This window comes from Mustela erminea, chromosome 12 (assembly GCF_009829155.1).
Source record: "Mustela erminea isolate mMusErm1 chromosome 12, mMusErm1.Pri, whole genome shotgun sequence".
In the NCBI taxonomy this organism is placed as follows: Eukaryota; Metazoa; Chordata; class Mammalia; order Carnivora; family Mustelidae; genus Mustela; species Mustela erminea.
The window spans coordinates 32,328,801-32,354,180 of record NC_045625.1 but is presented as its reverse complement, the minus strand read 5'-3'; the positions used below and the strand labels follow the sequence as shown (position 1 = coordinate 32,354,180).

The following is a 25,380-nucleotide window of genomic DNA, read 5'->3' as shown; positions in this document are numbered from 1 at the left end:
GTCGCCATCTTTGTGCCAATGGGTCACACACCTGCGAGGGAACTAAGCCACACCCACAGGGACTTTGGAACAGCGCCGTGTGCGTCTTCGACGCTCCCTGTCCTCTAGGGGATCGGGGCTCAACCACCCACTTCTCAAATGGAACCTTTCAGACAGAGAAACAGTCTGTGGTCATCTCACTTGCTAGGCAACTCACAATGAAGTTACTGGTAACTCGAACAATTTCTCGATGCTGTGTGAGCGACAGTCCGATTGAATTATCTGCAGGACTCAGGTGGGGGCACTGTCACATACAGCATCAGATTCAGGGAGCTCCCATTCTTTCCACATGCTGTCTCAGGGCGCAGGGACCAGATGAGGAAGAAAGAGGTCCTGCCCTCTGTATGCTCCCTGGCTGCCAGTTTGCAACCTGTGAGTGTCCAGTAGTGGGCGACACTGAGACACTGAGACCAAGTATGCTCTAAAACAGACTATGCAGAAAAAGGGCCCACATAGCTCTCAACGCCTTACAAGAAAACACAGAACAACAAAAGAGTCGCTTTCGATTAATCTGGCCGACACGGATCCTTTGGCCATCCCTTCTAGCTCTGGTCCTCCAGGCTGGGAATCGGATGAATAATCACTTTGGGGACAATACAGAGACCCAAATGGCTAACCCAGTTTTGAGAGATCACAGTAGTCCAAGTCCAGAGATAAATCCCACCTGCTCATTCTCCTCTGAAATAGCAAGCCAACGATACATTCCACTGGGAGTGAGTTCCACACCATTGTAAACGGCTACTGCACGAACTCTTGTAGGAAAAACCACTGCCGCCGCCGCCACCAAGGAGGCAGCGAATGTCTAGAACATGGTAATTAATTTTCAAAATAGGATTTCTAAAATATAGTTAATAAATTATACTGTTTTGGGCTTCCTTAAGTACATGTATTCTCAGTGGGGGGGGGGATATAGTTCCCAAGGGGGCAAACATTGTTTTTTTAAATGGGAAAATATTACTCTTTCATGTATAAACTATAAGATTTACATACAGTATATAAACAAATGTACAGTATATCTTCGGTATTAAATTTGCATGAGGAGATAATTATTAAAGTCTAAAAAGGCTTCTTAGGGGGGCAATAAGGAAAAAGATGGGTTGAGAAGCACTGCTTAAATAGAAAAGAGTAGCTCTGATTTTTTCTATTTGACTCAAAGTCGCATGCACAGACACCTCTTACCCTATTCTGTAATAGTTCTTAAGGTACGCAGGCAGATTTATTCCTCCTTAAGCGACCCTGACCCTGAACCCAGGTATGGATCCTTTTCTGGTTGGTAGTTTCCCTCTCTCGCTTTTACAGGCTACCCGGCCATTTCTCTGGGGGCTGTCTTCTAGCGGTGGCCTCTTAAATAAATCCATTATCTTAATTTTATAGGCAATAGTGAAGTCCATCCCGGTCTGAAAGCAACAATATACTGTGCTGTTGGAACTGCATGAATGGACTGTCTTTTGCCAGTTCACATATTTTCATTCATTTCTGGGTTTGTATCTGTGTTTTTTTTTTTTTTAAGATTTTATTTATTTATTTGACAGAGAGAGATCACAAGTAGGCAGAGGCAGGCAGAGAAAGAGAGAGGAGGAAGCAGGCTCCCTGCTGAGCAGAGAGCCCGATGCGGGACTCGATCCCAGGACCCTGAGATCATGACCTGAGCCGAAGGCAGCGGCTTAACCCACTGAGCCACCCAGGCGCCCTGTATCTGTGTTTTTGAGGATGAGAAACCAAGAAAACCTTATATCTTATACCCTGGGAAGATGCAGAATGACTTACGGTGCAAAGTGTTTCGAAGGTCTTTTCAGACACAAAGGATCCATCAAGGCCAAAGAGAAATATCGATGCATAGGAGAGCATCCCTCCGAGGATAATGAGGTTGTTCATGTACGGACTGGACATCTTTATCAGTCTGCCAAGAGAAGGATGACCGTTAACAGAACTGTTAATGCCGTTATTGCTCCAGCAAACATTCCCTGAATGCCTCCTAGGTGTACAGTGTTGCCGCGGCTGGAGGAGAGAGAAACGCAAGCCCGAGTTTCCTCCACTTCCCACCACTGCCGTCCCAGGCCGTGCGCCTGCTAGGGGCTGCTTCCCCCACCCAGAAGGACCCTGGAAGCTATCTGATGCTATTGGTGGATTTTTCCTCTATCGAGTTCATCTGTCATTTCCCTAGGGGGCAGCTCGTAGCACCAGCTTTTTCAACCATTCATTTTCAGTTTACACAAACACATTATTAAGGCAACGGGTCTTTCTTTCCTCTGGGGCTGAGAAGAGAGGCTAAATCTAGAGACTTCTACACTTAAGCTCAGCAGCCTTAAGGGAGGAGGGAGAGGAGGGGGAGAAGGCCACACCACTCTCCGCCTTGCCACGTGGGGCCAGCCCAGGAGGTCTACAGGGCTGCTGAGGAAGTGTGGTCACCAAAGCGTAGGTGAGCATTTGCTTTGGCTGTCCGAAGCGGCCACGGTCTTGGCACCAAGGGGTCACACACCTAGTCTTTAGGTGATAAAAATGGACAACGGAGTCTATCCACTCCCCGGGGGTGGGGAGTCCCCACCCCCACCCCTGTCTTCACCAGGCTGCCGGGGGCAATCTTTACACTCCCACACTCCACATGCTTGTCTCTGGCCTCCTGCAGGAATTTCTCTTTGGCTCCCAGCTGCCCGGCAAGCCAGGCCTGGCTGAGACCGGTGCCCAGCTGGAATTCACCCTCACAAGTGCCTGGCTACCCCAGCACAATCCGATACGGGGTCTATCTTGGGTTTTGAGGCACTCCGCAGCCCCCCAGTCCAGATGCTTTTTTGCAGATCGTAATTACGGTCAATGGTTCCCTGAACATTTTCTTTTACACTCTGCCATTTTACGAAATCCTTTCACATTTAAAAAATGCAATGTGTCCTAGTGGAAGAGAGATAAAAAGCCTGGTGTAAATTATGGATCACACGCAGCCTTTGAACAGGGAGCATGAGTTGGGGCCTCTCCCCAGAGGTGCACTCCTAGCTGGTCACTGGGCCCAGAGGAGTCTCCTCATGAGTAAAATGGGAGCACAGACCACACTGCCCAGGGCACGTGGGCAGCTCGCACAAGGCTGGATTCCTGGAGGTCCTTTTGTGTACCACAGACTGCTAAGGCCCCTTCATCCTTATTACCATGGGAAGCTGGGGAAGGGGTAGGGCCAGGAGGCGGGGTGGTTACTGGAGGAAAAGGACCTTAACAAATGGGTAGAATTTAGGGACATAAAAGTGAGGGGAACTTGGAACTCCTGTGACATTTCCTATTTCTTTCAGATTTTTTAATCTGCAAAGCCAGTCAAAAAATTCACATAGCTGCCAGTCTACTGGAAGAGTAACAGTAATTTTCCACAGGAGGCCAGAACAGTGTAATTAAAGAATTAAAGGAGTTTAGTCTTACCAGAGGGGCAACTTGCTGTTAAGATAGGTATTTTGGAAGCTTGTAGAAAGGGAGTCTAATATTAATTGGGAACTGATTCCGGGCCCAGGCCTTGCGCCAAATGCTAAGGGGCATGGTCATGAGCTAAGGTTTGTAGAGAGTAGGCAAAACTTTCTTGAATTTTTTTGTGGCGGCATATGTGTTACTAATGTGTAGAAAATAAACAGGTGAATAAAACTCCTTTTTTTCTTTGGGAAAAAGTTTGACTAATCAAAATAAAAAACAACAAAGAAATAGAGAGCCTCCAAGTTCTTTCTTTGCAAGCCGGAAGAGAAAAAAGAAAACAACCCCGTTCTCTGTGGAATCAGACTTGCTCCTGGCAGCCAGGAAGGTCACACAGCGTGGCTTCTGGGCTCGATGTCACCGAGGCTGTGCCTCTCTCTGAGCCCCTGCTCAGTGGCTCCCCAGCAACCCAGGGAGCTGGGTCCAGGGGTTTGCTCTGGGAACCACAGAAGCTGGTCGTGCTCAGTGAACACCACCGCCTGTGCGGTGGCCTGTTCTACCCACGACCGACCAGAATAACTCAGGCTGTGAGCTGCTCTCCTCCAGAGAGTGAAGAGCGTGTGTGGTAAAAAAGAAATCAAAGCCAGAAACCCAGGGGACAGGTTCAGCCACACACAGCAGTGTGGCCTCGGACAGCGGTCCTCCCTCTGTCACTGGGCTTTTGTACTCTCTTCTGTGAATCAGGGGGAGTTGTTTGAGGGTCCCAGCAAGAATGATGTGAGGGAGGAGCTTCTCGGGCTGTAAATATTGCCCAGGGCCAGGGAGAGGGGGTGCCCCTTCCTGAACTCAGTGACTATACCTCAGGCAGTGCTTCCCACTGTGAGAGGAGCCACTCCCACTGTGGGAGGAGCCAAGACTCTGGTGGGAGTCCCGCTTCTGTATTTTATCTCCTGGACAGGTAGAAAGTGCAGGGGCATAGCCAAAGTTCCGAGGAGGCCAGTGACTCAGACCCTTGGAGTTCATTTAACCCATCCCTCCTGTGCAACCTGCAGCCCTGCCTGTGTGTGTGTGTGTGTTTGTGTGCACGCGTGTTTGTGCATGGCTATGCACCTATGTACATTCCATAGAACATCTAATCACATCCCAGGGACCGAACAATCACTTTAGAAAATTGCCCCCAAAACATCTCCCGTGCCCCTGGTGCATCAATCACGTGATGCCCCTACACTTGATCCACGAGGTCTGTCGATCAGAATGCATCATCCAAGAGGAGGGTGTGAGTGGCTTACTTCTGATTCCGATTCTTGATGTTGAAGAAGAGGAAAGCGCTGGCCATGATCATCCCCAGGATGGTGAGGGCAGAGAGGATGCTGTAGAGAGGTAGGGAGATCTTTCGGAGCTGCTCCAGGATGATGGTCTTGTCTTTTGGTGGTTCGGATCCTAGAATGTCGAGGAACAGACATCAGCGGAGCCTGGTGCACGGTCAGGAGACCATCTCGGCCCACAGGTCTTGCCATCTGACACCTGTGCACAACCTCCGAGCAGGACACAGCTACTGGGTAAGAGAGCCCCAGTGGCTGGCCAGTCTACCGGCAGGAAGCCTCAGCTAGGACCTACTTCTTTCTCTAAACAGAATCAATAAGGAATTTGTGATGCATTTAATAGCCATTAAAAGACTAGAATTTGATTTGGTCTAATTACCCTGTTGAAAAACCATTCCCATTTGTCCCCAAAGGTAACAGCAGCTCAGAAAGCACACGGCTGGACGCTGTGAATGGGACCCACTGGGTGCCACTGGGGGTGAGGAGCCTGGCTTGGGCTCTCAAGGTCTCTGCTCTGACACATGATAATGACCACCCTCAATAGGGCAGATGCCTTGCCTGTCAGTTTCACAGAGACGTAGATGTCTCCGGGCGTGGGTTTTCTGCCTCAAGGTCATTATGTTACAAAAGCTCTTTCTGGCTTTCCATTTTCATAAGCCTCACTAACTGTGGGAGGCAGAGGCTACTGGCATACCTCTCCCTCCCTGTCGTGCCAGGACTGGACAAGAACTGGGGGATTCCATTTCTCTATGTGATTGCAGAGCTGTCCCTGCTCATTCTCCAAGGGCACTGGGAACCTAGGGGAGCCCTGAGGGCCTCAGAGAAAACTCATCTTCTGGTCACTGGCAAAACTGGATCCAGGCTGGCTTGGGAGGAGGGCTGTAGGCACTCGTCCCACCTCGCCCCACTTCTTCTAAATCCCTTTCCTCTCAGCTGCTATTTCAAGTCAGGCTTCTGCTGTGGAACTGTGGAACACTGGGGCTTTTTTTCTCTAGTAGGGAAAGTGGGGAGCCCGGGGAGCCCCAGGCAGGGGTCATGGAGACCCACCATAGCTATGCCCTGGGGCCAGCCTCGGTCACACCTCCGTTCCCAGGAGACAAGCAGAGGATGGGCAGGTAAGACAGCAGGGATGGAGATCCCCCTCCCTGAACATCTATGTTTCAAAAACTCTCCTAGCAAGTTCAGATGTGTTTGGAAATATTCAGGGGATAAGAAGTTTGAACCATCAAAGTTGGGAAGTTGCCGGGTTCGAAAACAGCTAGGAACCTGCTGGCATGGTTAAATGTAAAAGTTTCAAGCAATTCCATGTAAAGGAATATTTTTAAGGAGTGGCTTCAAGGGCTGAAAGTCAGGGCAAACGCAGACACAAGGTGGATGAAGTAATACCATTTCTTGCTTCTAGAAGTGAAAGCTCCTCATGTGACTCCTTCTTCCCCCATTCTTCCATTTTCCTCCCCACCGGTCCCCCTCACCCCCCAGAGAACCTCTGGCTGCATCAGGTTAGCTCAAGTGTCTTCTGGTTCCCAAACACTGTTTGGGAACTGGCTGGGAACAAGCCCCTCTCTGGGCATTGAGAAAATGGCTGAGGGTTGCATCAATGGGTCCACGACAAGTATGACCACTCACTGTTCACGTCAGGAAACTGACCACATCTCCTCTTCCTTACTCTACCTCCCCCCCCCCAAATGGTGCCGTCGCACAAAATGCACCTTAACTAAGATGTTTCGGAAGCCACTTGGTCATGACTTATCAGAAGCATCCGAAGTGATCACCTTGAGTTTTCTTTCCTGCTCCTCACCCTGCCCATTCACTCGTTACTTGTCTGTTCTGCACTATTCCGTCATCCATCACTACACCTTCATACGTCATCACTAACGATGACCAGTCATCCTTAATGATCACTTTCTACCTGTCATGTCTGGTGTTGGGCACCAGCGATTCAAAGTCAACCAAGACAGAGCCTCTGTCCTCAAGGAACTTACACACTAGACATGTAAAAAGAAAAAGGCAGTAAGAAGCAATCTCATGTTTACTGAATGCTTATGATGGGTTAAGCCCTTTATAGAGAGTTTCTCATTTGATTCATCCAACAGCCTCACAGGTAGAGAAGATTATTCCCATTTTACAGACAGGCAACCGCTTTCTAAGAGCTAAGTGACTCTTATGGCTAGTAAGTGGCAAAGCTGGCAGGATTTGAACCCAGACCTGCCTACCTGAGCCCTGTGCTCTAACGATCGCGCAAACTGCCTCCAAAGGCAGGGTCCAGGTGGCTGATAACATCAGGCACAGAGACACCTGAGCCTGAAGCGGACAGAAGAGTGCAGTTCTCCCTGACGGAGTCTGGAAAGGCTACAGACGGGAGAGCTGGTCCTCAGAAGATGAACAATTGGCTGGCCACAAGGAAGCCAAGGAGGAAAAGGCATTTGGGGCAGAGGGCCCATCAGGGGCAAAGGCACGGTGGTGTCCTCGCCTATTTAAGGAACTGTAATCAGTTTGGCTGGGGAGATCTGAAAGAAGAGGCAGAGAAATGGGAAGGTCCTGAGCTGATTCCGTGGAGTGAGGCCTGCAGCTGAGCAATGGGGACGGGCAGGGCCCTGAGCAGAGGTGGAGAATCTTCAGCTTAGTGTGACGGGCAGGGCACCTTGGCTGCTGAGGGCAGAATGCACTTGCAGGAATTAAGATGGGTTCAACTCATCCACCACCCACCCATCCGTCCGTCCGTCCATCTGTCCACCCACCCACCCACCCTCCCCTACTTTATTGACTCATAGGCACCCCCGTTCATTCATTTATTCACACACCCAGTCATCCCCTTGATCAGTCACGTGTTTTGTTTCTCATCAAATATGAACCTTGAACATGTGTCAGACCCTGGCTGGTATCAGGGGTTTAAAGTCAGGGAGCTCATGGTCAAATGACCTAGAAATTGCCAGGCAAAAGACAGTGACTATGGGGAAGGCAGAGACAAACACTGTGAAAGTTAGGCAGTGAACCATGAGCTCAGCTGGGGGCAAACAGGGAAGGCTGCACAGAAGAGGTGTCATTTGATCTCGTTCTAGACGTTAAGGAGGGTTTCTTCAGCAGAAGAGGAGGGAATGATCTTCAGGAAGACCAGCAGGTGGACAGGATTTATTACGAACCCATACAAGTCACTTCTCACAGGAGCAGACAGAGCTAGACTACCTGGGTCACATTTAAACAGAGTTACTCCTGGCTAGGGACTGGTTTACATGCAGATGCCTGGGTAAGAGACAGCACTCCATGCAAATTTCAGTGACCCATCCCAGGAGCTGGAACCCAGTTCCCATGTGAGTGATGGGGACTCTGTGCTCAGTGAGTATATATGTTGAGACAAAAGGCGGTTCCCTCTTCCCTGAGCTTATCCCCAACCCTCAGACAGTATCTGACCTTGGGAGCAACAGAGCAGGCCCCCTCCTATGAGAAGCCCACCTGTCTTACCTTGGAACCTGATAGTGTCGTTGATGATCTCCAGTGTGTCGGCCACAGCGTTGTACTCTCCCACCTTCACCTCCCTGCTGTCTGCGGGGAGCAAGAGACAGTGGCTGGAATTCATTGTTTATGTACCACATCCTGTGCATCATGCAATACGTGCCCTCCATAATACCCACCAGTATAAATAAAAATTAAAAAAATAAATAAAAGGAAAAAAAAAGAAAAAAAAGAGAGACAGTGGCCGGTTAGATGGAGTCCCACGCCTGTGGCTGGCTGCTCCTGTCCCAGCTCTTGCGCTGGCTATGTTCTCACACACTTTCCTTTGCCCCAGGGCCTTTTCCAGGTAGAATCGGAAAATCTGCGATGGATCTGGGGTGGGACAGATGCTCTCCTACACCATCTCATCCACTGGTTACCGCCCTCTTTGCTGTGTACCTCGTGGATGGGGGCCCACTCCCCTCATAACTGGACTTTCTGTCTGTTACCAAGTCCTTCCTGGTCATTGAGCTGAATGGTCTCTTTGTAACTTTCCCCGGTATCTGGCTCTTACCATCTAGGGCCACACAGATAGCTTCTGCTCCCTCTGCTCCAAGACAGTCCTAGAGACTTGAAGACATAGATCATTCCCTGGTGCCAGACCCCAACCTCCTCTTACAGGATATCATTTCTATTCTGCCCCCTCCAGGTCTCTTCTTGGGTCGCATCATACAATGCCATTGTGTCTGAGAGAGTGTAGGGTCAAGGGCTGACCAACATATTTCTTTAGGCAGGACCTTGGTCAGCAGCGAGTACAAGGGATTATCCCCTCCTTCATTTTGCACATTATATTCCTATTAATGCATTCCGAGGTGGAGTTAGCATTAGCTAAGCCTGACGTACTCATGGGTCATGAGGATGGAGATGTCCTTGGGTCTCCAGACAGGGGAGAGGTCTGGGCTGGGAAGAGACCTGGGGCCATCAGCATATAAACTGGGAGTTGGAGCAGGGGGCAGGAAAGAGATCCCTTGGGACAGTGTCAAGGAGGGGAGAGGACCCAGGGCAGAATCCTGGGGAGTGCCAACCTCTCCCGGGGGTGGGGGTTGAGTGGGGCAAGGATGCCGCAGGGAGACTGGAAGGACTGGCCAGGGTGCCAGGAGCAGGATGGAAGGAGACAGTGGGCATCAAGGGAGCCAAGGAAAGGGACAATTTCACAATGGAGCTGGCCAGCTGCGTCAGACGTCACTAAGAGACTAGAAAAACAAGCCCCTTGAGCAAGGGGTCAGTGGATTTCGTATGTGGGGGGACTAGTGACCACAGACAAAGCAGGTTTGGGGAAACAGGACCAAAGGTAAGGGGTGTGAAATTAGAGGGTAAAGCCACCAGGGCCAAACAGGCTTCAACAGGGCTGGAGAGGGGGCGGGGAGAACCACCGATTCTTGACAGTGTGCCTGGATCTGTGCTAGGAACTTTCTGTGCCTTTTCTTGTTCAGTTCTCACCGCTGTGGCTGGTGGTTTCAGTGCCACTGTACAGACGAGGAAACTGAGGTCAGCAGGTGGTGCCTGGGCCGCCGGCCGCCCCACCGATTTTAAGAGCAGAGCCTGGCCTCAAACCCGGGATGTCTCCCGCAGCCCATGCTCCTCACCGACGTGGGGCTGCCTCAAATGGGATCGCTGAGCAGTGATAGTCCCTTCCAAGCTGCTGCCTCCGCAGGCCAAGGGTGCCGCCTGTGTGTTAACAGAGTGGCCTGCCCACATGCTCACCCTCAGGGCAAGCGGGTCCCCAGAGCTGCAGATGCTGGGCCTGCAAATGCCCAGAGGTTATCCAGTGACACAGCTGCAGGATTCCAAAGGTGCCCCCAGAGGAACCGCTGGCTGGCTGGGGCTCCTGCTCTAAGTGAATTTCTTTCCAGAAATGCAGATGCGCCGCTGATCCCTTATCAACATTCAGGAAGCAGCACAGGGAATCCCATAGGCCACACTTCTGCCTGTGTTCCTTGGATGGTGGGGTGGAAAACAGGACTGTAAAAGTCACTTCCTTCTTCCCTCCTCCCCACCATGATGGTCTCCCTGCCCCCGTGCAGGTGGTGTCGCTTGCCTGGGTCACAGCTCCTAAATGTCACATTAGCAGACTCTGCTGGGAGCTCCAGCATCCCTGCTCTGGCCTTTTGAAGTCCTCAGCCCCAGTCAGCTCCTGCCACTCAGAGGAGGAAGCCGTGATTTATTTATCTGGCATGGGGAGGCAGCTCATGAAATATGCAGGCTGATTGGAACAAATCACCAGGAACCAGGAAGTGATGTGGCTGGCACCCCACTGTGCCCCCAGCCCCACAGCCTGTCCCCCTGACTCATCCACCCTGATGGACTGTCCCGTGGCACCGGGACTGCCGACTGGCTGGGGCGCACATCCTCGGCTTCTCAAGACAGCCGTCATCACCAGAGTCCCTCCCTGGGGGTGCTCGCAGGTGCTGCCCATGTTCTTGCATTGAAGGTCTTGGCAAACCGTGAACTGGGCATAACTGGCCCCGGTCTGTAGATGAGGGAGGAGCCTCACGGCAGTTGAGCAAACACTCAGAGCCATGTGCAGACAGCGGCCAAGTGGGCTTCTGAACTGGGCTCTGAACTCAGCCCACTTTCACCACCCATGCTGAACAGCTCTGCTCGGCCCACATTTATGGAGTGCCTACTGCATGCCCTGCCCAGCCCCAGGTACTTCCCCATAAAGAATCCCTCAAAAGCAGCAGTATGGGTGGTGGAAGATGAGGTTCTGTTCTCATCCTTGACCAAGGTGGCTTTGGACATCTGGGCGCTGAGGAATGCTGCTGCTACATCCCTTCTCACTCACTCACTCATTCATTCATTCATTTATTCAACAAACATTGACTGGGTGCCTATTAATCTGCCAGGCTCCGGGCTGGAGATACAAAGATCCAAAAAAAAAAAATTAATAATAATCATAATTTCTGACATTGTAGTTTAGAGACTCTCCCAGCCCCCACCAGGCAGATAAAATTATTCTCATTTGCAGGTACTTTTCCCCTCCAGCCTGCCCTTTGTTAGCAGGTGACTGTAGCTAGAAAATAGAAGTTTCTAAGTGGCCATGAGGATTAAAGAGGGGAATACAGGCAGTTTCTGGCTTACAGACTAACTAACAGTAAGTGTTCGATAAATTGTAGTTGGCCTCATGATAAAAGCAACTGAGCTATGCGCTAGGTCCCCAAATACTCCCTAGGTTTTGTTTGTTTGTTTGTTTTTTACTGCCATGGTTTCCCCATAACAGTCCCTCTGCTTGGAAAGTGGCTTTCCCCTCCCTCTACCAACATGGCCCAACCCTACACCCTCTTCCAGGAAGCCTTCCCTGAGTACTGCTCCCCTCTGAGCCCCTCAGTTGCTGTGGGCTGAGGGCTGGGTAACAGCTCCTGGTGCTGGAGCTGTGTCATACATGTGCCCAGGCCTTGTGATTCTTACCAGACATTAGTTCCTACGTGGGACCTGAAGGCTTGCCTCTGGTGTCCCTAGGTAGCCTCGAGTCTTGTGCCCCATCCTCTATCTGTATCTGAAAGTAGAAGGATGGGGTCCTCTGTGTTCTTCCATGGCCCAGCCGGTGGTGACCATGATAGGCACCCAACACTCACTGCTTAACTCTTGGGTTCCTTGTTAACTTGCAAACAACGTGAACCACCCAATGGATATGGACTGGGCCTTGCAGACTATGGGCCAGGGGACAGACTAGAAAGATCCACCAGAGGGTGGGGGTGGATGAAAAACTTGAGCAGAGGGCTGCTTCCCTGCCCCTCAATTCTGGGGCAGCTTGCCACTCACTGTCTGGCCCCGGACAGACCACCCCTTTCTCTGGGCCTCAGTTTCTCCAACGGCAAACTGCACAGAAAGGCTTCCAGCGAGTCTCAGCCCTGGCGGGCATTAGTATCACCTGGGAACTGCTGGAAAATTCATATGTCGGAGTCCTAATATGGACCCATTCTATTTGAACCTCTGGGGGGTTGAGGGGTAGGTTCTGGGCAGTATTTTCAAAAGTGCCCTAAGCCCAAGTTGATGAACAGCCAGGGTTGAGGACCACTAGATTTGACTGAAGGCCCTTCAGTGCTGACAGTTTCTGTGCTAAGAGGCTAAAAATAGTGTGGAACAGAGAGCCCCTCTCCCGCAGAACAATATGCTGCTTCCTCGTTGTGGGGCAAAAAGAAGGGTTCTCTTTCAAAAGCGCATTCTTTATTTCAAGTTTTAGATTTGGATGATACGTAAAGGAAATAGGTCCTATTGGTGAAAATTAGGCTGCCAAAAAAAGTCCAGTCTGAAAATACTCACTGGCGGTGGGCCTGAGAGCATCCACGAGACGGCTGGGAAATCGCTTCCGTCAGTGATTCTGTCTCCTTCTGGGACTGCAATCCCGGCGGGGGCTGGGGGTGGGGTGGGGCGGGGAGCCAGTGACAGGGTCACCAACCTCCTGCACTAGTGGGGTGCCCATAGCCTGCTACATGGGTTCTATTCCCCTCACCGCTAACTGTCCATTTTTCCTCAGCTAGCTCTAGATCAGAACAGAGGTAGGTATATGTGGTCTTTAAAGTTTAATGGTTACAAATAGATAGACTCCACGTGTGACTCTGAGGTATAACACACAGCATGGTCTTGACCCAACAAAAATACAAAGTGCTGAGCAGTCACTCCACTCTAGACCCCCCAACAAAATCCCAAAGTTGTGGAGAAGGAAGAGCTCTGGCGGGTAGACAGGACCTTTGGAGCTCATCTCGGCTTTGCTGTCACCTCAGTGAGGAGCCCCCAGGAAGCCCCGGCGTCTGCCTGGGCCTTGCTAAAGCGAGCGGCCTGGACAGGGAGATCTCTGTGGCCTCCGCCTCTCGTTTGACGATTCTGCAAGTGCTTTGAAAACCTGCCTCAGGGATCCTGCATGTGCCTGGGGGCCGCAAACCACATGGATGCCCACTCCTGGTGTTCGTCCAGTGGGAATGTGGCAGTCACGGGCTTTGATTCTGCTCTTCTCCAGGTCGCCAGCCCTTCCTCAGGAGTGATACCCGGTCTGGTCACTGCCTGTGGGCAGGCCCCATAGGGTGACTCTCCTGTCACCGGGTGAGGAGCAGAGCTGAGCAGCACTCCTGGGCTTGAATCCCGCACATGCTCTTCTCTGTCTCCATAAACAATATGTCACTGTCACGTTTGTAACAAATTAACATCATTGACCTTTGTTTGGGAATTTTTAACAGGCCAGGTGGACACTGGCCAGAGGGCTTGGGAATATAATAACCTTGCTAAGGGTAGATTTGTCTATTGACTTAGGTGAACTGGGCCAGAAGCAAAAGCTGAGTATCTGGGGGTACGCAGGACACATATAAATACAACAGATTATTTGCATCTAGAGCGTCTTTTGTCTCTTCTTCTTGGCTAACTTCCCACTGGCCCTTCAGAATCCCAAACGCAGGAATAGGAAAGAAAACTTAGATGCTGCCTCTCCTAGGTAGCCTTCCTAGAAACTGCCAGGCGGAACCAAGTGTCTCTCCTCTGAATGCCCATATCATGTGTCTCACCCACTCAGGGTCCTGTGTCTTTTCCCCCCCGGAGCAGGAGCTCTCTGGGGGAAGGGGCTGCATCTTACCCAGCCCAGCACCCTCGGTGCCCCATCAGGCCTTGGCATGCAGGTGCCAGGAAATAACTCTTAAGAAACTTCAAAAGCCCAAAGCATGGGGGGAGGAAAAGAGGAATTTATCCACATTGAAATTAAGAACTTCTGTTCAACAAGGATTTTAAGTCTATAGACAAGCGACTGAGTGGGAGAAGGTATTTGCAAAGCCTAAAGGTAAAAGGGGGCTACTGTTTGGAGTACATAAGGAGGATCGCTTCTCGGCCTTTTGGCTAAGATCAAGTGTGGAGTACATAAGGAACTCTAGCAAATCAACAAGGAGAAGACAGTACCCTCAAAATAAAAGTGGTCAAAGGATCAGAAAGATCAACAAATGGCTTTCAAGCACAGGAAAAAATACCCAAACCTTGTTAGTAATCAGAGAAATGATATTTAAGACTACCGATCCTACTTTATACCTTTAGACTGGCAAACAATGAGCAAGCCGGGGTCTGAAGTATTGGTGGGAGAAGGGACATGGGAATCCCCATGCTGGTGGTGGTGGAGACAGGTGTGGGCATTGAAAGAGCCACCTGGCAGGTCACAGGCATGTGCAGTATTCACACACCTTCCCGACCAAAGGTTCTGCTCCCGGGCATTTGTCCTAAAGAAATGCTCAGCTGAGTTCATAAGGGACAAGTACAAGGACACTCATTATTTCTATAGGTAGGGAGTTGAAGGGGGCCTGGGTATCTGTCACTGGGAGAGTGGGTGGGTAAAGCATGATCAGTGCAAGGCATGGCTCAGATGTATACACAGGAATATGGAAGCATCTCGAAAAAAAACAAAGCACTGGGTGGGGGTGGGGAAAGAAAGAAATAGAAGAAGATATACAATCCAGCTGCACTGACAGAAATCAAAATATATGCATACGAAACAGCAATCCACCTTCTGTAAGGACAAACCAACACAATACATGCCTTAAACGCTTAGGGTGTTGGCCTTTCTCTGCAGGATGAGAGCAAATGCTTGTGAGAGGGCACAGACAATCAAGAGGGGCTTTCCTGGGCCAGTGATGACAGGGTCTCACAAAATGAGGAGAGTGAAATGTATCCTAAGGAAGTAAGGTGGTACTTCTCTCAAGAAGTTCTGGTGGGGAGGCTGCGGATTGGGGGTTATGATCATGAGTGACCAGGAGAGGAGCAGGAAGCCCACGGTTGCTGTGCCCTTCTCTGTGCTAGTCACTGAACCATTTGTAGCTTCATGTCATGGAATTCTCACTATCCCTCAAGGCAAAGAAAGTGATCCCCTTTAATTTTACTATTTTTAAACTGAATGTTGAAATGGTGGTCTTAGAGAGATCAAGCCACAGCGCCTAGCTAGTAAGGAAGAGACACTTCAAAGCTCATATACTTCAAAGCTCATTTACATGCAAGAAGATGAGTTCCCCGTCACTGGAGGCATTCAAGGAGAGGTAATCTTTCAAAAGAGAGTCATGGCTCCCTTCAACATGGAGATTCTATGGCTCAATGAAGCACAAGGTCTGCTAGCTAATTCTGTCATTCAGGCTACTTTCCTTGGGCTCTCTGAAACATAAGCCCTCGATCATGAAGGCTGGGAAGTGTCGGGGTCAGGCTCCCAGCCTCAAAGAGCCCACGTACACCTGCATCCTTCCACGCCTGCTGAACCACAACCCTGCCAGGGTTTCCCGCGGTTCAGTGGCCCGTCTCCTCTCTTAATTACATCAAGTCACAAGGCCATTGGACTACCTGGCTTTTCCAGACCTATGGCCAGGTGAAGGGAGCAACAAAACACCCCTTGACCTCAACAGAAAGAAAAGGACATTAAAAACCGGCCTCAAGCATCTCAAACTAGGGTCAGACTAGCTCCGAAAGTTTTCTAGTCGGTTCTGGGAAATCATCTTCCTGCTTTTATAGACCCTGGCACTTGGCCAGAGAAATTATGAGGCCCCCGGAGGGCAGGGACTGTATCTTATTCAACTTGGCTTCCCTCAGAGGACTTGGTAGAGCGCCTGGCAGATGCTCAGGAAATGTGCACTGAATAGAACCGTATCTGTTACCCCAAAGACCAAATGGTAATTAATGTCTGCAAACGGTGGGGAGTGGGGGAGACAAGCCCACAGCTCACTAGGTACCTGCTGAATGGCAATCGTGCCGTTGGAGCGACGGAAGACCCCGTGCCTTCCAGTCAGGTGCTGGAATAGAAAAGTCCGAAGTCTGAGCCCTCTCTGTGGCACAGAAGCCATGCGGAACGCAAGCACATTATCGCTCGCCGAGATGCTGACAAACAGGCCTAATGAAGGCAGGGCCGGCGAGCGGGTGAGCGCGCAGATGCTGAGAGCTCCAGAAGCGCGGCACAAACAAGGCTCTAATCATGGCTTCGCTCAACTTCCTTCCCTGCTGCAAATTCTGAACCGTGTTTAGACTTCAGCAGGAACATGGATTCTTTCTTCTCTTGAGGGGAAGAAAAGAAGCCAATTCCCTGGCATTCATGCTCACGGACACGTGGTTTAATGGGAGTCAGTGCCGGCAGGGGTGGAGGGGTGAGGGGAGCTGAAGGTGGAGTCGGGAGCAGTTTAGGCCTTGGCCCTATTTCGCCCTAGGTGTGTGGCCAACAGGATTCGAATGCCTGCTTCTGACCACAGGTGGGTCACTCAGAATTGCACCCGGGACAAGAGTAGGAGGGCACGGAACTGATTTGGGAGCTGGTCTTGGGGCCCCCTGAAGAGGTGTGGGGAGGTGAGACAGGGAAAAGAAGGGAGCCAGTACCAGGGTATTCATGAGCAGGTTTCTGGGTAGGTAACTGAGGCACAATCCTACTGGGGACTCCCGGAGGCAGAGTAGAACACCTTGCAGTTGTCCCACCCAAGAGGGAAGGCTGATGGGTGGTTTATCCTCTGCTTCTCTCTCCTCCCTGGCACAAGGTTGTCCCTGGAAGCACCAACTCTCTTGGACATATGGCCTACTCCTTGCATAGGGTGAGGGGTGCTGGTGCTTTCCATGAAGCATTTGTTCTGGAATTTTGGATGCTTGGGAAGTATGGATGTGTCACAGACAGTGTCCGCCACCTATCTACATTGTCCCGCTGGGAGTTAAAAGCTTTGGGAACCCTTGAAAACGAAGTAAATGGAGGGAAGCTGGGGATGAGGAAGGTCATTCTTAGGGTTCTGAAGCCCTCCCTGGATTAAAAATGCCTCAGTCTCAAGAGGGGCCAAGGGGCTAACCCTGGCACATCGTTTTAGAATAGTTCTGTTCATCCAGCACTCCTAAGTTTACGAGATAGGCAGTTTCTCCAGCCTGAAACAACAATGGCCGCCATCTTGTTGTCAAGGCTAACTGCTGTTTGCCAGACGTCACTGGAAACCACAAATAAATGAAGCCGTTCTTAAATTTCTGCAAGTACTATCACCAGTGAACCCAGTAAGCATCACCAAGAGCTGGCCAAGAGCCAAGCATCATGTCATAATGTGACGAGCTTTCCACCACTTGAGAGGCTATGGGGCTAAATCTCATTTGGTCCTTTCCCCAGCCCCAGGAGCTGGGCAGGGTTGGCATTAGTGCCATCCCATTCTCCAGAGGATTAAGCTGCAGCTTAGGGAGATGAAGTAACTTGCCCAGGGTTACACTGCTGCTGAGTTTCAGAGGTCTTCTGCCCAGGTCTTCTGCCTCCAGATTAAATCACTAAACTTGTCCCGGAGGCCAGCTGAGTGCCAGGTATTCATACTACCCTACAGTCTTGGAGTCAAAAAGGGCAGGACCAGGCTTCTTGGCTCCCTTTTTAGTCTTCTAAAACCTCTGTTTCCAACTCATTTGTTTTAGTTCTGCAAAGGAATTAACAGAGCCTCCGAGGAGATGTTTCCTATACGGTAGATAAGATTTCAGAAGGCCCCGAGAACTCTGCACCAATGAGGACAGATCAGGTTAGTGAGCTTTGAGACAGCTTGGGTGCAAATCTTGGAGCAGCCCCCCGCAAAGGAAGCCCCCGCCGCTGGCTGGGGCTGGCTGTCTGCGAGCCAGCTGTGCTGTGAGCCCCGCTATTCCCCGTCCCCTCTAAAGATGGGGCAGGAGGTGAGGAAGAGAGAGACCGACAGGGAGAGAGATGGTGTGGAGGACATGCCAGAAAACAACATGGACGTTCTATTTAGAGGCCTTTGGAAAAGCCAATGGTATGAGGCAATTCTTGGGGTAAATCCTGGAAAAGTCCCAGGAAACAGAGTCTGGACCAGCCCAGGGAAGCATGGGCCCAGAGAAGAGATGGAATGAACGCGCCACTCCATGGTGAGTCAGGGTCTCCCCGACAGCAAGTCCTTTCCCCCATCTGGGCCTCAGTTTCCTCTCTGTGAAATGAGATGATAACCAGGCACCCTTCAGGCTGGTCAGCCTGTTCGATAATTCAATGCCACTCCATGCTGGCAGGCCCGCACCTCTGAGATCCTCTACATTTGGAAAACTAACTCTTTTGAGGACATGGACACGCCCCCAGCACTCTAGTGGCTTTCGACCCGAAAAAACACAGAATCCTTCTGTGAACAGGATCAATGTTTGTTTTGAAAAACATACAAAGAGGAGCATGTGCAGGCCCAGCTCTGATGTCCACTAAAAACTGGGCACGGATGTGGTGAGGGAAAACACCCAGGTCAGTTGTGCATGAGAGCACAAGTGAGGAGCTGAGGTCCTGGCTCAGCTCTGCCATTAACCAGCTTGGGTCCCAGGGCGGAACCCCTCCCTCCCTCCCCTGGGCCCCAGTTTCCCCTTTACACCAGGAAGCGGTGGAACATGTTCATCTCTGAGACCCTGGCGTGTCTGATATCCAACATATGGCTAAGTGTGGGGAGAAGCTATAAAGGGCAGGCAGACATAAAGGCACCTGGGGGGTTTCAACACACCGAGAAAATCTGGATTTGCTTCAGCAAAGTGTCATAATTTTGGACACGGTGCTAATCATAAGTGCCGCTACTTGCTGAGCCAGAAATACATGCACATATTTCTATGTGTTCTCAAGTTCTTTCCACATTCCAAGAAGGTAGGTAGGATTATATTTCTGTTCTACAGATGAGGACTTCACACAGGCGAAGTTACTTACCTAATGTGCTATATACTGACTTGAGCTAAGGTAGGTCAGACCCACCTACCTCTGAGCTACTATTTGGTCCATTGCTTTCCTTATAAATGCCTAAAACTAGTTATTGGAGTTGGTGTCTAATCCTAACACATGAAGAAAAAAGGCAATAAAATTGGCACCCACTTGTAAGCTGGGATCGGCCAATCAATATTTTATAAAATATTCTCCTAGAATGATATAATTTCAGAACTGGAAATGTGACAAGAGAATTTAGTTACAATCACTCAAAAAAAAAAAAAGTAAGTATCTTTGCCAAGATGCTTACTTGGTTCAACCAATGAAGAAGCAAGACTTAACAAATGGGAAAATAATTACATTTGCCGAAAATTACATCTTTTGTGCATGCCAGAAAGCTGACATGCGTTTCAATTACCTGCCACAGGAAGACGAATGGGTAAATGTACAAGATTGCATTATGGCGCCACAGTACTGAACACCTCTCCTCATTGATCTAAATCCGGTGGGATTTGTCTGAATGAACCCGAATAACTCGATTTCATTTCTTGCTTTTTCCCCTGGATGACTTTGGGATCTGACGCAAAGGCACTGCTCTTGCTTCTGGATTTTCCAGAAACCTCCAGATGCTGAAAAATGCTTCAGTGAAGAAGGATGCATCTAGTGGTTTTGGCTAACAACCTGGCTGATGACCCTATGGGCTGCATGGGGCTGTCTACCCTGGGGGAAAGCCCAGCCCCACTCCTCACAGATGCCCTGTGTACTCTGACAAGCCCCCGCCCCCTCCCTGGGCCTCTACTTCCACCTTGTCACTGGAGAAACGTGGTCTGGAAGGTTTCTGAGCCCCTGACAACACAAACAACAGAAAAGCCCAACAAGCGACCTGGTTTCTTTAAAAAAAAAAAAAAAAAAATCAAGGACCTGTTACAAGCACGTGTTGGGGATGATGATGGGTTAAAAGAGATTAAACAGAAATAGCAACCAGACGTTGTGTGGATTTTCCCACAAACTGTAAGGACATTTTGCAAATAATCAGAGGATCAACATAGACTAGAAGTGAAAGGATATAAAGAAACATTGTTAAATGTTTAAGGTAGGGTAATAGTAGCATGGTTATGTTTTGAAAAGTCCTTATCTAGAAGGAATGCATACTGCAGTATTTAGAGACTGAAATGAGATAATGTCTGGGAGCTGCTTTAAACATTACAGCAAAAAAAGGGGGGGGCAGTGGGTAAGTAAAGATAAAGCAAGAGTAGCAAAATGTTGATGATGGTTGAAGCCAGGTGATGGGTACACGGGGTTCATTACGTGGTTCTCTCGACGTTAGGGTCTGTTTGAAAATTTCTATCATCAAAAACAAGAATAATGCAAGCTTTCTCAGAATATTGGAGGGGGCTGAACTCCCACATTCCCATGCTTTCCCAAGCCTCTCGGAGTCATGTGGGGAGACTGGATAGCCTGCAAAGTCATGCAATGGAGAAACATATTCTAAATAAGTTGAAATTGAAGTTCCCACAGAGCTGTGTTTTCTATGGACTCTGCTTTCTCTTATTGGAACATGCTACTTTCATTTCTTTGGATGTATTTTATTGCAGAAACACGACATTCCCGCATATAGAACTCATCAACTAGAAAGAAGGAGCATCAGAAAGCCTACCTTGAAATTGAGTAAATTTAATGGTCCCCATTCTCTCCCCATTCCGGAACACAACTTGGCCCTAAAAACAAAACAAAACAGACAAGAACAAAAGAGAAATGCCATATTAGCTCAAACACCACTGGTCTCAGCTGCGATTCATAAATGGTACAGTGTGATTATTAATATTGGAAAAAACCCAGATTCCCATGAGCCTGCAGATGCAAAATTAAACTGTTTTAAAACTGGCTGTGACTTTGGTTAATCGGAAGAGCACAAAATCAATAATGGAACCAACACATGTGAATTACAGCATTACAGCTGAGCTAGACGTCATCATTATCATCACGATTATCCATGAAACCCCCACGTGTCCTGTGTTATGCTGGGACAAGGTCTTCCAGGGTGCTGGCGCCTGGCCCTGACTCTGGCCCTGACTCTGCTCCTGGGTCCCACCCAGGCTCTGCTGAGGCTGTTTGGTGTGAGGACCAGAAGGGGACTGGAGGTCAGTTAGTATTTTTATTAAGGACAGAGAATATTTTGGTAAGTTCTTCCTGAGTGTTGACATCAGTCCCAATTATAAATGGGCTACGGGGCAGCACAAAATGAAGCTTCTTGAGCCAGCGAGACGTGCCTAGGGTCATGGGCAGATGAGCACCCCTCATTAGGGGCACCAGGGCCTCCAGACAGCATCATCTCCTGCATCTGCCTTGCTGGCTGATATTGGGCTTCCATAGGCTGGGCTAAATAAATCGGGAACATAAAGAGGGGGTGCGGCTTCTCCTTGTTAATTCAGGACCCATCAAAATTCTGTAACAGTGCAACAAAATCGACACATTGTATCAATGAATCTTTTTGACAAGCTCGGGTGGAAAGGGGTATGATCCGCATTTTACGGATCAAGAAATTGAGACTGAGAGAGGTGATGTGCTCTGTGTTAGGTCACTGTGAGGCTGCTGGGAGTCCGCTCCAAGTTTGATTTTAATGCCCATGCCCTTTCATGACAGCATCTTGCTCCTCATCCAGAAATAAATTCCTTCCCGTCTTTCCATTAACGTACAATTAGGAAAAGCAATGGTCTTAGAGGGACCCTGCTTTACCCTCACTACGCTCTCGCATCAACAGGTCATAGTGCATCCCATTCAGTTCTTGGAACAAAGCACCAAGACACATCATCCCTCGGTGGAAACCCAAAGTCCGAGGCCCTGCAGCTTTTCGAACAAAGAGAATCACTCAACCTGTTCTCAGAAGGAGAAACACCTTCTAAGGCCCCTTTGACACCTTTCTGAAATCCTGTAGACAGCTGCACGTAGTATCAGTTTGAAACCAATGCCCACCGAATTCCATATTCAGGTGACGGCAGGCAATTCCCAGGAGTGTGAAAACACCTCAGCGTAAGGTGAGATGGGAGCTGTGATTTTATTTCTAGGGATGATTGAAAAACACAGAACAGCTTGCAAAAGGCTCACTTTTATGCAAATAGAGCACTCTGCAAAGCTGGGAAAGATACAGACACGGTGGACAAGGAGGACACTTCTTGGTTTGATAAAGGCGGGGGGGGGGGGGCGGGGATCTAATTTGCCCATCTCCTGCCAAGCTCTGAGGAACTCCAAAGACTTCTAGATATAAAATGTGGACGAATTCTGCAGAATCGTCATTAGTTAATGAAAAAGTATAGGAAATGGTCTTCAAAGCTTGGAGTGAAGGACACTGGCTTGGAGTATGAGGTGGGGCTGAGAACCTCCGTTTAGGTTGTAAACAAAACCAATTAGTCCATCTTTGAAGTGAGAGCTGTCACGTTTTATTTTCCTGATAGCTGCTTTTCCTAACGGTAGCTCCTTAAGCATCTCAGGTAATGCAGGGGAAGGAGGCCAGTGTCCGAGGATCCCAAACCTGGCTTAGTGCTCCCTCAGGCACATTCCTGTGCACCCAGCAGAGCTCCCGACCTACAACGGGCACCCAGTAAATGGCAGTAGTCATTTTTATTTTTAAATGTTTAATAGCAGAGAGCTGAAATTAAAACAAAACAGAACAAAACATTTTAAGCTCCAGGAAGCTTTCCAACCCTTGGGAGGAGATTTTCTATATCACATGGTATCATTCGGCAAAGGGATAAACTGTTGAGTCTTTGTCCAAGGTGTCCTCACCTTGGAAACATCAGCCCCCAAGTGACTGAGTTCTCAAACCACGTGAGCCACCATGGGTTTCACCGTCGGGTAATGAAGGAGGCACAGATGAGTAATTGGGCTAACGGGGGGTCTACGCAGAGAAGCAGCCAAGAAGCTCTAGGAAGCCCCCTTCTGAGGAAGATGTGTCATCTGATTGCTTCCTGAAGAAGTCACCACGGCGGGTCTGACCGCTAACACTGGTTCTGTTCCCCTGCCCACGGCTGTCCGGATGGGGACTGCTATCCCAACCAAGTCCACGTCAACAAGGAAGCCCACATGGCAGTCTGATGATTTTCATGAAATTCTGCCCTTCCACAAATATTTGCCTATTCTGGGCCACGTACTTAATTTCTAGGTGCTGATTCCTGCTCTCCGAGTGCTTTGTATTTGATGTGGACGGACCAATGAAACAAGTTGGCCAATAAGTGAACAAGATGACTTTACTTTGTGCAGAGCGCCCCAAAGAAAGTAGGACGGAGGGGGTCTGTCACACAGTCAGGAAAGAGCTCAGTGAAGGGCGGACAGAAGAGGCACAAGCCGCAAGGCAGGAGGGAGGCACTCCAGGCACTGTGTGAATCAGGGCAGGAATAGAAAGACCGCGGGGTGGGGCATGGGGAGGCAAGGGAGCAGGCAGGTGGGCAGGGCTAGGTCACAGCCAGCCAGGAGGCCAGACAGGGCTGTGGAGGGGATCTTAAGCACAGCGCAGAGCCCGGGATTGGAGAGGTTGAGCAAAGCAGTACTATGATCTGCATCCAAAGGTCATGAAGGGACATAGTTTTACCCCCGGCCTCAATTCACGACAACCGTGAAGGACCGTGGGATCCAGGGGTCCCTGGGATGACCAAGGCCATGGTTACAGTGGCAATGTTTCACTCGTCCCTTTGCCACATCCTGCTTCCCTCCCTCCCAGGTCTTGTCTCTGAGACCCCCTCCCCATCAGCTTCCTGTGTGCAAATCTTTGTCTCAGATTCTGTCTCCAGGGCAACCTCACCCAAGACCCCTGCCATCAAAGGTCCCTGGGAAGGTCCCTGGGCCTCTGTCTTTCTTGCCGCCTGCAGGAGCCCAAGTGATAATGCAGTGAGAACAGAGGCAATGGATTCTGCGTGAAGCCCGTGCTTCAGCCTCCCCGCGTGGCCTGGCATTTCAGCCAAGGAAGCCAGGCTGGCTTCGCCTTCTTAAACCCCAGCTCGAGTGGGGTTTGTTTGGTCCTTCTCCCCACACACGTATTCTTTATGTCTATATAAATGCCATGACGCTCCTCAAGCTTTTGCCACGTGACATCCCAGGCCTGTGACTGAGGCTCAGCGGGTGCCCTTGACCCCAGCCATAGGGTGCGCTGAATTCTGAGGCAGGGGAGTTTGGTGGCTCTGGCCAGCATGGTGGCTGAATTCTGTGGGCTGGCTTACAGCCCACACTTGCTCTTCTGCACCCTCCTCTGTGTTGCAGGGGCCCAAAGTCCAGAATCCACATTTCTCACCATCCACATTACCCACCACCATGGAAACCACCAGGGTTTCCATTTAGATTTTCTCATGAGAAGTATTCAAGGGAGATTTAGAAAGTACATATAAGGGGCACCTGGGTGGCTCAGTGGGTTAAAGCCTCTGCCTTTGGCTTAGGTCATGATCCCAGGGTCCTGGGATCGAGCCCTGCATCGGGCTCTCTGCTCAGCTGGGAGCCTGCTTCCCTTCCTCTCTCTGCCTGCCTCTCTGTCTACTTATAATCACTGTATGTCAAATAAATAAATAAAATCTTTTTTTTAAAAAAAAGGAAGTACGCATAAGGGAAAAGCTATTTTTTTTTCCTGCTTTGGCTATAGAAGCAGGAGCTCTGAGTGCCTGCAGGTGTCTGTGGGTCCCAACAGCCCCCCAACTGTCAGTATGGGGGGCTTTGAACTGACTGCTCAGTGGCTTGTGGGGGGGAGGCCCCAGAGCAGCACAAACAGTGGCTGCAGGAGCCTCAGAGGCCCGTGCCCTTGGGTCCCCATTATTTTATTTGCATTTCTAATCGGCTCTGGGGTCATTTTTATAAACGCCTTGGAAGTTAGAATCCATTATCAATCAGCACGCTGTGGAGAAGAGATACCACTTCGTGCATTTTGTGCATTTCCAAGGCAGTGGCCACACCGTTTCCCTTTTTATTCCTGCAGCCCAAGGGGCTTGGTCATTTCTGTAAATACTTATCTCCAAGGACAGCACCTTCTTGTTTCGCTCCTCCACCCTTTGCAACAAAGCTGTAACCAGTTCCTTGTATTAAATCTCCTTCTGAAATGCCTGAAGGGGTTGTCTGTTTTTTTGACAGCATGCTGATTGATAATGGATTCTAACTTCTGAGGAGCTTATAAAGAATGATCACAGAGCAGATCTGGAATGCAAATAAAATAATGGAAGTAAAGCCACCAAATGGATAATTTCTAAGGAACTTTTTTTTTCCCCCTGAAAGAGATGTCACTAATGTCAAAGAAGACAGTCTGTTTCATAAAAGTCAATCCAAATGAATGGTTCAGGTTGAATCGGGGGCAAGAAGGCTGTATTTCTTTGTCGGGGAAATCTTCAGAATTCAAAAATGTAACACGTGGGAAAAAAACTCCAGTTTTAGCATTCACCAGACAAGAGTCAACACTGCCTGTAGCGTGACCCCGGATAGTCACGGAGCATTTCTGAGTGTCCATTCTCCTCTTTGAAAAATAGGAAGCTCGATCCCCACTTGTCAGGATTGTTT

At 49.7% G+C, this 25,380-nt stretch overlaps 1 protein-coding gene across 1 annotated transcript in view; it reads right to left on the bottom strand.

Moving 5' to 3' along the window:
- Positions 1-25,380, bottom strand: part of GABBR2 (gamma-aminobutyric acid type B receptor subunit 2) — a 340,230-nt gene that overhangs the window by 72,270 nt on the left and 242,580 nt on the right. Inside the window, exons 8-11 of the mRNA XM_032308333.1 lie at positions 20,513-20,573; positions 8,202-8,282; positions 4,710-4,860; positions 1,807-1,939 (exon numbers count right to left, since the gene is read on the bottom strand). Of these exons, the coding sequence (XP_032164224.1) occupies positions 1,807-1,939; positions 4,710-4,860; positions 8,202-8,282; positions 20,513-20,573 (426 nt within the window). The remainder of the gene's footprint in view (positions 1-1,806; positions 1,940-4,709; positions 4,861-8,201; positions 8,283-20,512; positions 20,574-25,380) is intronic.